Raw genomic sequence first — 14,164 nt, forward strand, 5'->3', positions numbered from 1 at the left:
GTCCTCATGAAATTGAAAGCTCTGTAAGGACATAGGCAGACTATGCACATTTTGTTCACTGTGGTAGCCCCAGTGCCTAGCACAATGCCTGGAGTATATAGTAGGTTGACTGAATGATTAAAATTTATGTATAGTAAAAATTAGCAAATCTCTTTTTTGCCCTACTCAGATTGTTCTAGTAGTAGCTATTCAGGGAAAATAAAGCTTTAAGTTTGTCTTCAGTAGATACTTAAAGCCCTATTCAAGTATGCATTCTTTATATTTCTGTATTTATCTTGTGGCTGTTTTATAAAATTTTAAATTCACAAAATTACAACATAAATGAGTGTATAAAATTTATCCCTATAGAGTCAATTAACGTAAGGCATATTTACAATGCATATTATCCATGTTGGGTTCAAACTTCTATTATTTGTTCTTTTTGAAAGGCAGAATTAACAGGAAAGTGTACAAATGAATTTGCAAGATTAATCAAAACACTCAGATACAGTGTTTTAATACTCTGAAAAGAATTATGTTAATCCTATTTTTCTCTGTTTCTCTGCAGATTAAAGCTAAAAATTATGACAAGGTCGAAAAGGTGAGTTCTTTTAAATATACTTTGAATTTTATGCCGAAGTTAATTTAGAACTTAGCATTTTACTGTATTTGCCTTACATATATTAACAATTATTGAATCGAGGTAGTAATTATATGGGAGTTTATGGTACTTATTCAACTTTTTTATATGCTTGAAAATGTTCATAATAGAATTTTGGAAAAGAAAATAATTATATTATACTGACCAGAATTATGAGAATGATTTTGATTATGTAAACAAAATAGAAGGAGTTGTTATTTTCATGAATCTAAAATTCATGAAATGAGCTGAATTTGTTTCTTTAATGTTTCATTGCAACTATGTACATATGAAATTTATTTAACTGTGGATTCTGGTAATATTTTATTGTATTTACAGCTGTTTCAGAGATGCCTTATGAAGGTTTTGCACATTGATTTATGGAAGTGCTATCTTTCATATGTCCGAGAAACCAAGGGTAAACTACCAAGTTACAAGTAAGTGAAATCAGGATTTTAAGAATGCAAGTCTTCTCCAGGCACACAGTCAATCCCATAGAAATTCACACCTTCTCTTAACTCCAGATGAGGAAACTGAAGGATTTAAAAATTCACAATTCTCTGAGAAGTCAGTAAACCATGGAAAAAATACTTCAAAGAAAGCCACTGGCATTAGACTTCTGGAGAATAAAATCATCCAAGCCCCTCTTCTATATTGAAACATTGTACATTTGCAACACCAAATCACTTTGTTAATAGGCTTATTGTCAAACTTAATAAAAAGCATCTTATTACTTATCATGGCACAACTCTTGGCAGGTTACAATGCAATATGCAACTTAAGAATTCCGAGGCATCTTTGACAACTGAATTGTTGTGTATTTGACCTCCTCAGTAGGACTGACCCCCATCTATCCAACTTTGCTGATCTAAATAATAGACCTTCTCAAATGCTGTTTTTGTATATAGTAAACAGGCAAATTATCTCCATAACCAGAATTCTTAATTTTCTTTTCCTCATTATCCTTTACTGTCTTATATTAAAGAAGTTTTTTGTCCCTAAATTTTACTTCAGAGCTAGTAGATCTTCAGACATAACTTACCTTCTTAATCAGATATTTCCATGTTTGAATCTGCTACATATAAGATTAAGCAGTTTGAAGGATTAAATATAAATAAAACATGGCCTCTGTCTGTGATAAGCTCACAAGCAGTAGATAAAGTATATTAACTAATTACAGTGACAAACTAAACACAAAATAATTACTTTTTTATATACTTGCAAAGATGTCTGTACATTTTGTTTATAAAGGTTTAAATGGTGTTTTTTAAAATATTGTGTTTTAGTTGTACATACATTTTAATAATATATATTTTTTTAAAAAATGTCTTTCACATTTATTTCAGAGAAAAAATGGCTCAAGCATATGACTTTGCACTGGATAAAATTGGAATGGAAATTATGTCTTATCAGGTAGAGTTAAATCTTTTTAATAGGTATACCTAATAAATTTGAAACTACCAAGAAAGATACTAATATTTTATTTTATTTCTTAGATTTGGGTGGATTATATCAATTTCTTAAAAGGCGTGTAAGTATTTTTACAGTTTTATTTTCCATGTGAACAGTTGATTTAACTATAATGTAATTGATGGCATTTCTTATCCAATGCCAGGGAAGCTGTTGGATCTTATGCAGAAAATCAGAGAATAACAGCTGTTCGAAGAGTTTATCAGCGAGGTTGTGTTAATCCAATGATCAACATTGAACAACTGTGGAGAGACTATAACAAGTATGAAGAGGTAAATTAGACCAGAATAGTTTATTATTATAACCAAGCCATTTTAATTTTTATACATTGTGGATTTGTGGGTTCTAGCCTTTCTAATATCAGATACCTGGATATCAGTGCTGCATATGTTTGTTTTTATATTGATTTAATGAAAGAACCATTCCTAATGTTTTGATAGTGTCATATTACTGTTATTTTTTACAAAATATCCTGGGAGAATTATAATTCTTACAAAACTATTTTTATTCAGTGCTAAACCATATCCGCACAATCTTATACACACGTGTGGCCATTGATCTCTTATGAAACAGTTCCTTTTTAGAATTGTTTTTCTAGTAGTAATAATGAGTTGCAGATACACCTCTTTCACCCAGTTACAATGATGTGATTATTGCTTTGCAACTGTGAGATGTGGGTCTGTGGTCTAACATCTTTGTCTCATCAGTATATGCTTTAACCAGCTGAACTGCTAAGCCCATATATGTAAACATGCATGCCAAATAAGCTCTTTCTTTAAAAGAAAGTTCCTTATATGTCTCCTGTGGTTTGGAAGAACTATGTAGGATATTGAAATTGTCTCTCATAGGCATGGGCAATGGTTCTCAAACTTTTTGGTCTTGGGGTTTTAAAAAGTATTGAAGACCTCAACTGACACAACATTGTAAAATGATTATAAATCAATAAAAAATGTTAAAAACAACAACAACAACAACAACAACAAAAAAGTATTAAAGACCTCAAAGAACTTTTAATTTAATGTGGCTTTGATCTAGCAATACTTAGAATATTGGAATTATAACTGAGAAACTTTCAAGTTATTTATTTATTAAATCATTTAAAGTTTACAGTAATAAACCCCTTACATTTTAACATAGGTAGCATTAAAACAAATTGTATTTTCCAAAACAAGAAAAAATTTTATGAGAAAAGTGTCAGTTTCATATTTTTACAAATCTCTTTAATATCTAGCTTAATAGAAGACAGCTAGGTTTTTTGCTCCTAAATTCAGCCTGTTATGATATTGAATGTCATGTAGACTCTGAAAAACTCCACTGTATACCTATGAGAGAGGCAAATCGTGTCTTAGTATTATATGAAAATTGTTTTGATCTCATAGACTCTGAAAGGGCCTTGGGGAACAGGAATCTTTGACTGCTCTGAGAATTGCTAGGCATGAATGATATTTATGTCCCCTTCTGACTTCTACATTTATTTTTAAAGTTATGCAGACCTAGTTAGAAAAGCCATGGCTATTCACCCAGATGAATCTGTACATCATTCTTTGTTAGTACAATTTTATGTGAAATAATTGACCCTTTCTAAATCATTCCCTATCTTTAGAATTCCTGACGTATGGAAACTTACTGCCATCTCATGACACATGGGCAGATCCTCGAAGACCTCTTAAGCATATAATATGATTGAACTTTTATTTTATTAATAAAAAAAAAACTTCTTAAAATAAACAATTTAAAGTAGTTTAGCAGATGAATAAATTAACTATTATACTAACATTAAAAAATACTTGATTTTTAAAATAATATACATTTTCCTTTGTTTTTCTTAGGGTATTAATATTCATTTAGCTAAAAAAATGATTGAAGATCGGAGTAGAGATTACATGAATGCTCGGCGTGTAGCAAAGGTATGGAATTCCATCAGGCTACTTACTTTTATGTTTGTTATGAGTATGTTATTTACAGAGGAGCTTTCCCTGTCTGGTGTTGCTCTTAATATTTTCAATCATTAGCAATTGTAACTAATGACAATTACATTTTCTGAGCTGATATTAGAAATGAAATACCTCTTTACAGACAGGTTAAAGGACAAAATAGAATAAATGAAGTTTAGAAGAAATTATAGAGGCAAAGTTCTACTTAGAATTGACCAAGTAGTTGTTATCTATCCCTCCTTCTGCTCATACATGTCTGAACACTGTACTACTCTGTGGTCTAACGACATAGCTCTCAGGGACAGAGTTTTGTTTCTTGTGTACATACCTTTCCATTCATTGACACTGTTAGAAGTTATGGAAAATAGCCTAGTACAACAAACTATTGAAATTTTAAAAGACAGATAGTTTCTCCAAAGATGGAGTTAATGACGTCAACAGATCATCAGTCATGTTGATCTGTGTGTGTAACTCCTCTGTCCTGGAGAGTGACTTCCTAGACTACCTGCAGAGAGGATCCAGGGGTGTTCTCTTCACCTGTTCTTGGGTAGGTAATCTTCTGTTATCTTTCTCCCTGCTCTTAGATTATATTAACAAAGAGTATCTGGGGGGAAAAAATAGGCATTTTGAATAAAATATTCCAAACTGAATCAATTCCATTCCATACATCTTAGTGGTTCTTAGGCTCACCACAGAATTCTAAATGTTTGTTGTCTAGGAATATGAGACAGTAATGAAAGGTTTGGACCGCAATGCTCCCTCGGTGCCTCCTCAGAATACCCCTCAAGAAGCTCAGCAGGTGGATATGTGGAAGAAATATATACAGTGGGAAAAGAGCAACCCTCTTCGTACAGAAGATCAGACCCTTATAACTAAAAGAGGTAACAAGATTAACCCTCCTGGGCCTCCAATTACATGTATGTTAGGCCACTTGATGTTGTCTATTCTGTAGGTTACTGAGGCTGTTATTTTCCCCAGTCTTTTTTCTCTTATGTTCTTCAGATTCAGTAATTTCTATAAATCTGTCTTCATGTTCACTGATCTTTGTTTTATCATATCCAATATGCTGGTGAGCCCATCTAGTAAATTCTTCATTTCAAATATTTTACTTTTCAGTTATATAAATTTCCATTTTGGAAATTTTTGTATTTTTTATAGTTCCTTTTTTATAGTTTTTCTTTCTCTGTTGAGATTCCATGGCCATTACCATCTTTTTCTTTATATCCTTAAACATTTATAACAGTAGCTATAAAATTCTTGTCTGCTAATTCCAACATCTGGGGCATTGTGGGGTTGGTATCTTTTTCTCTTGACTATAGGTCACATTTTTTTTTGTTTTGTCATGAGTCTAGACATTTAAAAAAATTTTTTGGACATTGTACAGATGTGTAAATGATACATAGTAAAGACTGTATTCTGTTATATTTCTCTGAAGAATGTTGAGTTTTATTTTAGCAGGAAGTTAAATTACTGGATGATCGCCTGGACCTTGTGGAGGCTTGGTTTTACACTGTTAGGATGGGTCTGTGTTAGTAGCCTTTATCTCACAGTAAATCTCAGTCCTGGGATGGAGGACTTTGCTCCCAAGACATAATGGAAAGTTCATGGTGTTTACCCAGACCCTCTTAACTTGATGGGACTCAGATTCTGAACTCAGATGGGTCTCCATTACAGCAGGCAGCTGATGAGGTGTCTGTCCAGCCTTTTCAGCTTTGCATTCTGCTTGGGTTCTTTGTATTCTTCCCTGTGTATGTCTGTTTCAGAGTCAGCTAAAATAAAGATTTGAGGGCATTTATGCCCACATTTTCAGGTTCCACCCTCTGTGGCTCTCTTTTTGGGGACTTTCCCCCTTAATTTACAGCTGCTCTGTAACCCAGAATTCCATGTTACTTACCTCAAGCTGGTTAAGATTTCAGCATTCGGCTTGAATTCTAGCTATCCCAGAACTGTACACACTGGGCTGTGCCCTTAAGGGGAAAAGCCGTATTAAATATGGATCTCACCTAGTGTGGTTCCAGTTTTTTAAGGGCTCAATCCTCTCTGGTTTCTTTTGGTCATTCTCTAGTGCCTTTAAATAGTTGCCTTTTGTATTTTAGGTTTATGATTTTTATTTTCAGGACAGTTGGTCTGATACAGACTACTCTGCCACTGCCAGAACTAGAATTTGGAACTTCTAAAAGTTCCTCCAGGGAAATATATACAAGATCTTGTGGTAGCTCACAGCGAAAGAAAAAAAAAATGTGACAATGAATATATGTATGTTCATGTATAACTGAAAAATTGTGCTCTACACTGAAATTTGACACAACATTGTAAAATGACTATAACTCAATAAAAAATGTTTAAAAAAATAAAAAATAAAAAGCTCTCCAAGACACACTAATTAGTAAGTGAAAAAAATACAATGCAGAACTGTGTGTATGGTATGTTGACTTTTGTCTAAGAAAGGAGAAGATGAAAATATATACTCATACTCTTTGTATTTGCATAAAGAAACTGGAAAGATACAACAGAAATTAATTTCAAAATGTTATTACTTGGGGTGAGAGGAATAAGATGGGAGCAGAGGGGTGGGAGTGAGAACTTTCACTGTATTTCTTCTCTTTCTGATCTCTGACCCATATTACCTATTTGAGAATAAAATAAAATTAATTTGAAATAACAGTTAAAAAAAAAATTCCTCAATCCTGCCTTGGTCTCTCACCTGGAGGTTTTTGCAAATACTGGTTTCTTTGCCTACACCATTTTCACACCTACTTCTGTCCTCTGTGCACTCTACTTACTCTCATCTGGCCAGATTCTATCCCTTCTTCAGGTTTCGCTTAGATGTCAGTTCCTTAGTAAAGCCTTTCTTGAGTCTCTAAACTATGTTAAGTCCTGCTACCAAAAGTTTGAAGAGTACACTGTACTTTCCTCATCATAATACTTACTACTTTTCATAACTGCTTTGTTAATATTGATATTCCCAATATTCTAGATTTCTTGAGTATAAGGAGTCTTATTCACTGGTGTATTCAGTGTCTTTCACATTCCCTAGCATATAGTTGGTGCTCAATAAATATTAATTTAATAAATGATGGATGTGTGGGGCTAGGGTGGATGAAAGTGCCAGAAATCACTAAAGCTTTTAATTTCTAATTAGCATTTATTATTGAGGACCATGTCTTAGCCTAAAGATTTTATTCTGATGCTTGTATTGGTAGTTTCATAAATAATATTAATTCTAATTGAATGTTGCAAATGTCTTCCCTTAGTTATGTTTGCTTATGAACAGTGCCTGCTGGTGCTGGGCCATCATCCTGATATTTGGTATGAAGCTGCCCAGTATCTTGAGCAGTCAAGTAAACTGCTAGCAGAGAAGGGGGTGAGTATTCATTTGTTTCCCCTTTTTGGTCTTTTTGTGGTTTTGATATAGCAATAATTTGCTAAAATATAACACTGGATTTTGGTAATAAAGTGTAAGTGTTGAAAACTTTAATTTTATGTCAGTATGAATCTTGGTGATGTTCTTATATGATTAGACAACCTTAATCCGGATTAAAATATAGTGGCTATTTTTTAATGCATCAAAGTGATGAATCATTTAGAGTATTTATATGATTTTTCTTTATGTTAAATAATGGAAAAAGTCTTTGGAATTTTTTAAGAATCTAGAAATGCATATATTTCCATATGTATACACATATGGGTGTGTGTTTTATTCTCTTTCAGCTATGTGAAAATTGTGAGCTTTCTTTTTTTCTCCTAGGATATGAATAATGCCAAATTATTTAGTGATGAAGCTGCTAATATATATGAAAGAGCCATAAGCACTTTATTAAAGAAGAATATGCTTCTTTATTTTGCATATGCAGATTATGAAGAGGTGAGTTAAAATATTTAGAACTTTCCTATAATTGGATATTTTACTGCAGCACTGAATTTGTTTTCTGGCTGCTTTGCCAGGCATATTGCTTTTGGAAGACAGAGATGATGCAAAGTGAACAGTTATTAGTTCTTAGCTTACTATATATTTGTGCTCAAAGCAGGTGCCATTGTGGGGTGCAGCCCCTGGATTCCTCAGAGCTCAAATCGTGCTTGTTTATGAATATATATATTTATATCCACTTCTTCTCTGCCACCTTAGAGTCGCATGAAGTATGAGAAAGTTCACAGTATATATAACAGACTTCTGGCAATTGAGGATATTGACCCCACCTTGGTGAGTAACTTTACAAATCTCTTTCCCACCTTGCAGTCTGCTTTAATAAAAAATTTTAATTTACATAAAGGAAAATTCACTGTTTTTGTTGTATAGGTCTGTGAATCTTGACCAATAACATAGAGTCATGAACCACCATCACAATTAAGATACAAAACACTTCAGTCATCCCACAGATTCCCTCATGTGACCCCCCTTGTAGTCAGCCCTTCCCTGTCTCCCAACCCCTGGCAATTACTGATCTGTTCTAGGCTTGATTTTTTTTTTTTTCAAGTGCAGCAATATGCTACAGCCACAGTGGGGCTTTCTCAAACACCTTCCTTGTGATCATGGTTTGAATGCCACATAACTGTTGCTTAATAAATATTTCTTTTTAAATAAATGGAGACAGGAGAAATCAACATTCTAGGAAGCAGTTGGATAGGAACTCACTTTATCGTGAATTCTGCTCTGTAACAGTGGTTTTCAAAGCCCTGAGTTTCTGTGAAATTGCAGTGGAACTCTTCCAGTGGGAGGGGAAGGGGACAGGCCCATGTGTAGAGCCCTAGATCCTCTGCCTCAAGCCAACTACAGCCATACTCCTTTTTTGTTTGTTTGTTTATCTTGGGATTCCACTGCCCTAATTGCTTGCATTTATTCGTCATTTAAAAATTCATTTAGCAAACTGATCTGTGCTATGTACTGTGCTAGATTCCAGGAATATAAAGACAAATAAGATAAAATTCATTTCCTGACAGAACTCATAGTTCATTCATCCATGTATCCGTCTATCAAAACTGGGCAACGTAACTTGACACCATCACAACTGGGCAAATCAGGACCCTACTGATAGTCACCCTATGTATATATAAATGTCCCAGGACATTTGTTCATTGAACAAGCATTGCATACTAATCATGTGTTGGGCACTCTGTAGATGCTGAGTATAAAATGGTTCATAAATAGTGTATCAATAAAGTTACACTATATGGTCTTTAGAAAACAGTGGGCCTTTAAAGCAGTAAATCAAGAAAATGTGAAGTTAAACATATATTGTTAAACATGCTTGTATTAGACCAAACCTTGAGTTTTCTGGGTGTTGGCTTTCATTAATGGAGTGTTTTCTAGTATTTTCACTTTTATTCCCTCCTTAAGATTTAATTTGCATGTTCTGGCACTAGATAATTGTGATGATTGGAAAACCTTGTGAATATACTGAAAAACCATTGAATTGTACATTTAAAGGGTGAATTTTGTGCTATGTGAATTATATCTCAATTTGAAAAACTTAATTTGTATGCATCTTTAATATCAGAAAAAATTTGCTTGTGGATTTAAGTAATACAATATCTTACTTTTTAATTTCTTGGGTATTCAAAATTGCTTTCTTATAAAGCAAACATGTTAGTGTAGAAATAAGGTGAGCCTGTATTGGATGCTACAGGGATCACGTTCTGCCTAATCTGTAGAAAACAAATACTTTTTTTTGCATAGGTATATATCCAATATATGAAATTTGCAAGAAGAGCAGAAGGTATCAAATCTGGAAGAATGATATTTAAAAAAGCAAGAGAAGATACCAGAACCCGCCACCATGTCTATGTTACTGCAGCACTCATGGAGTATTACTGTAGTAAGGTAAGCACTGAAAAAAAAAATATAAAGGTAAAATAATTTGCTTCATCTGAGATACATTAATTAAAAGAAAGGCAGTCCTAGTTCCTATCATTAAGCTTTAATTGCTCTGTATCATAAAGGAAGCCTAAGTGTATCTGTGTGAGATTACCTGAAGCATCATTCATATCCCCTTTGCCTGCTAAGTTATGCCTATTAAACTCTGTATTTCTGAATCTAAATCCCGTTGAATGGTTTTTAGCTCTGCAGTTTTTACTTAACATGATTTTAATCTCCATTTTAATTTTTAGTGTACTTTGTCATATTTAGGTGTTGTAGTTTTAATAGTCTTTGAGTATCTTCTCTGACATTTCATGAAAATCAGTATTTTCCTCTCTACCTCTAGGACAAATCTGTTGCCTTTAAGATTTTTGAGTTGGGGCTAAAGAAATATGGAGACATTCCAGAATATGTCCTGGCCTATATTGACTATCTGTCTCACCTCAATGGTAAGTGGACTCTAGATCTGTAATGGTTACTTAATAAGAAACCAACAGTGTCATCCTCTGAAATTATGTTGCTGGGCTTTTTTCCTTCTCATACGTATTATAATTCTGTCATCGCACCAGAACCAGGCACTTGATAGGCACTCAAGAAATGTTCGTGGCCTGTCAACTCAGAATTGATGCTTACTGAGTAATGGTTGATGCCTTTTGACTCTGCAGGATGGTCTTTAATTCAGCATCAAAGTCCCAACAGTCGTAGGATAAAGCCACAGATCTCTAGCTACCAGAACTCGAACATGCCCAAGGAGTAAAGTAAAATGCTTTGAGGCTACAGGGGAAGAGATTTCAAAAAGAAACATTATGTTTATGAGCATCTTTATCTTTATTTTCCTATTTTGTTATAGTAATAGTAATGGCCATCCTTTATTAAGTTCCTACCTTATACTCGGCACTAAGCCAGGGGATTCATATATATATATATATCATTTGGTTTAGTTAATCACAGTTCAGAGTATATGTAATTTCATGACTAGGAATAATCTGGTATAAAAATTGATTTAAGAAAGAAATATAAAATTTTGTGCCATGTAAATGATATACAGGTATATATTAATGGTTTTAATGATATTTCAGAAAAATATAGCATTCTGTATACCTAAATGGTAGAAAAGAATAAAACTTAAACATGATTTTGTATTTCAGCTTAGTGGTTCCACGCTCTGGAAAAGGACTTAACTCCAAAAAGTGAGACGGTGGAGCATTTAATTAAAAAGAAAATTTCTTGTATAAAATGAATGTTCCTCACCAATTTTACATTATTTTGCTTGATTTTTAACAATAATTACTACTGTGTATAATATTTTTTACTCTAAAATTGAGGGTGGTATCTGATGTCAGCATTATTATCTTCTAAAATCAATGTCTTAGCTTGTTCATCCATCAACCCATCTATCCCTCATTTGTTCAGTACCTTTTGGTTAGTAAGGTCTGGAAATACAAAGGTGAATAGGACTCCATTCTTACCCTCAGAGCATTCTCCTGAGGGGATCAGATGTATAAATGTAATTGCATCATCATTTGGTTCTTAATTGTAGCATAAATTCTGGGGTTAAGTGTATAATCTTATTTCAGATTTCTTATATGCAGAATGGTCATAATAAGAGTATCTTTCAGAGGACTGTTGAGAGAATTAAATGAATTTTTGCTTGTGTTTGACTTACATATGTGAAATGTGGTAAGCATACAATATATGATAACTATTTATGATGATGGTGGCAATCATGAAAAAAATGTGCTGACTTTTATAATAGAGTCCTGAATGAAGTACTTTGGAAGCACAGAGAGGAGAGTATTATCTGAGTTCTAGAGCTGTGCTGTGCAATTACGGTAGCCTCTAGACGACTAAGTATTGAGCACGTGAAGTGTGGTAGGCCAAAATGAGATGTGGTGTAAGTCTAAAATACATACCTGATTTCAAAGAGTTAGTCAGAAAAAAATGTAAAAAAACCTAATAATTTTTCATATTGGTTACATGTTGAAATAATAATTTAGACATACTGGATTAAATAAAATATATTAAAATTTATTTCACCTGTTTTTATTCTTTTAAATGTGGCTAGTAGAAAATTTAAATTATTGGACAGTGCTGTTCTAGAGGGTGAGAGAAGGGAACATGAGACGGGTCTTGAAGGATAAGTAACAGTTATCCTGGTAAAGAAGATACAGGAAAATGCATTATTCCAGGCAGAGAACACAGCATGTAGCAAGCAGTGGGAAGTTACATGGAATGGCAAAAAGTGTGTCTGGAGCAAAGCTTGGAATAAATAAAGTTAAAAGAATAAAATACAAGATTAACTTATTTTTTTAAGTACAGTCTGTTAAGTTGAAGATGAAAGCCATGAATGTGGTGCCATCGTCTTCAGTCTGATACATATAATCTCTTGGTTTTACTTTGCATATGTGGACATGTAGTAAAACTGAATAACTACCCCGAGGCAATAAAAACCAACTACTCTGCTGGATTTTTTTAAAAAGCAATTTTATTGAGGCATAATGTATATACTATAAATGTACTCATTTTAAATATACAGTTCAATGATTGTTAGTAAAGTTACTACTGGATTCTTACATTTTAAAAGATCTCTTATAGCTTAGCAAGCAGTGTCATTTTCCTGCTTCCAGCTACAGAGGAACCTCCTAAGACTTTTAAATTTTAATCCACCTCTGGTTACCATTCTTAATTCATTTGCCATTTGCATATTTTTTTTTTTAACCAATCTAGATATGGTACCTAGACAAGAATTCAAAGTACTTAAATACAGAGTAGTCTTGGTACTGCAAAGTAAGAAAATCAAATATGTAAATTTGTGATTGTCATCCTTCACATTCCATGTATTTTTTTAAAAAAAGGGAAGAGAGGGAAATAGCTCAGTGGTAAAATGTGTTTTTAGCATGCATGAGGTCCTGGGTTCATCCTCCATTAAAAAATAAAAATTAAAAAGGTAACAAATAAAAAATAACAATAGTCTGGCACTTATAATGTCATCATATAGGTAATTTTCATTATTTTTTAAAAAACAAATGAGATACCCGATTCATGAATTGTTTGACATTACAACTGCTGTATACTGTAGGGGGAGGGCTGAACTGGAGGTAAAGAGACCTGCCTTCTAGTTATGACTCTCTTACTCAGTAATGGTGAGCCGGGTCAATCCAGTTCATCTTTTTTTGAACCTTAAGTTTCCTCATCTATAAATATTCGGTGTGATAATAGCTACCTTTCTGCATAGAATTTTTGGGAGGATTAAGCAGGGTAATGCACTGTTGAATTGTAAAACTGAATTTTTAAAATATTTAACATCTTTTTTAATATTCTAGAGGACAATAATACCCGAGTTTTGTTTGAACGAGTTTTAACATCTGGAAGTCTTCCTCCTGAGAAGTCTGGGTAAGCCATCGTGAAAACTTGTTGGTCGGGTTCTAATGGCAGCTTTAATACTTGAATTGTGGTCTATAGGGTGAATGTTTGCTTGTTGAGTAAAAGTTTCAAGAGAAATTTCCCTTCTCTCTTGAAGCTTCATTTACCAGTGCCTGCCTGCATTATTTTCATATCTATTTAAGATTTGTTTTAAAAAATTTGCATACTGATTAGGATTATTTTGACAGATGCTTCAGTAATTTATTATTAAATATTTTAATGTATCTTTCTATATGTCCCTAGAAATTGGTATGAACAAATTAGAGAAGAGTTCTAAAATTTTTACTTCCCTTACTCGAGACCAAATACTCTTACATATTGAAAGTTTGACACGTTATATCCCTGATTTACGGTTTTGACTCTGTCAGTTTTACCGAACAGAGGAACAACATGACATAGTGGTACAGTGAAAGTAGCAAGGCTTTGGAATCTTGGGTTCAGATTCCAGCTCAGCCAACTACACCTTGCGCAGATTTCCTAACCTTACCAAAACTTACTTTCTTATCGAGTAGCAAAAATGTCTACCAGTATAGGACTTTTGTGATAGTCCTTTACCTAGCATATAGTAGGAACTCGGTGTATTACTTTAATACAGAGGTGCTTAGTGACACTTAAGTAGAGTCTCAGAGAATTAATTTTGGCTGTTAGAACAGTGGTGAGGCACAAATTTGTCCCTGATGATCCATATTAATGGGAAAAAATAGAGAGGAATCATGTTAGATTTTGGAGTATATGTTTATTCATATATTGCACCAAGAATGTATTCTGCATTTTAAATCATGCCACTAAACAAAATGGTGAAGCCACATCATTCAGCAGAAACTGGAAATTTGTTCCAATAGGTTTCTTTTTCAACTCTTCCAC

At 33.4% G+C, this 14,164-nt stretch overlaps 1 protein-coding gene across 1 annotated transcript in view; it reads left to right on the top strand.

The window, feature by feature from the left end:
• Positions 1 to 14,164, top strand: part of CSTF3 (cleavage stimulation factor subunit 3) — a 62,019-nt gene that overhangs the window by 42,750 nt on the left and 5,105 nt on the right. The window contains exons 4-16 of the mRNA XM_011000510.3: positions 548 to 580; positions 959 to 1,056; positions 1,966 to 2,032; positions 2,116 to 2,150; positions 2,235 to 2,361; positions 3,919 to 3,996; positions 4,742 to 4,904; positions 7,278 to 7,387; positions 7,772 to 7,888; positions 8,150 to 8,224; positions 9,698 to 9,841; positions 10,224 to 10,326; positions 13,201 to 13,270. Coding sequence (XP_010998812.1) covers positions 548 to 580; positions 959 to 1,056; positions 1,966 to 2,032; positions 2,116 to 2,150; positions 2,235 to 2,361; positions 3,919 to 3,996; positions 4,742 to 4,904; positions 7,278 to 7,387; positions 7,772 to 7,888; positions 8,150 to 8,224; positions 9,698 to 9,841; positions 10,224 to 10,326; positions 13,201 to 13,270 — 1,220 coding nt within the window. The remainder of the gene's footprint in view (positions 1 to 547; positions 581 to 958; positions 1,057 to 1,965; positions 2,033 to 2,115; positions 2,151 to 2,234; positions 2,362 to 3,918; positions 3,997 to 4,741; positions 4,905 to 7,277; positions 7,388 to 7,771; positions 7,889 to 8,149; positions 8,225 to 9,697; positions 9,842 to 10,223; positions 10,327 to 13,200; positions 13,271 to 14,164) is intronic.

The sequence above is a fragment of the Camelus dromedarius genome, chromosome 12, assembly GCF_036321535.1.
Source record: "Camelus dromedarius isolate mCamDro1 chromosome 12, mCamDro1.pat, whole genome shotgun sequence".
Classification (NCBI taxonomy): domain Eukaryota; kingdom Metazoa; phylum Chordata; class Mammalia; order Artiodactyla; family Camelidae; genus Camelus; species Camelus dromedarius.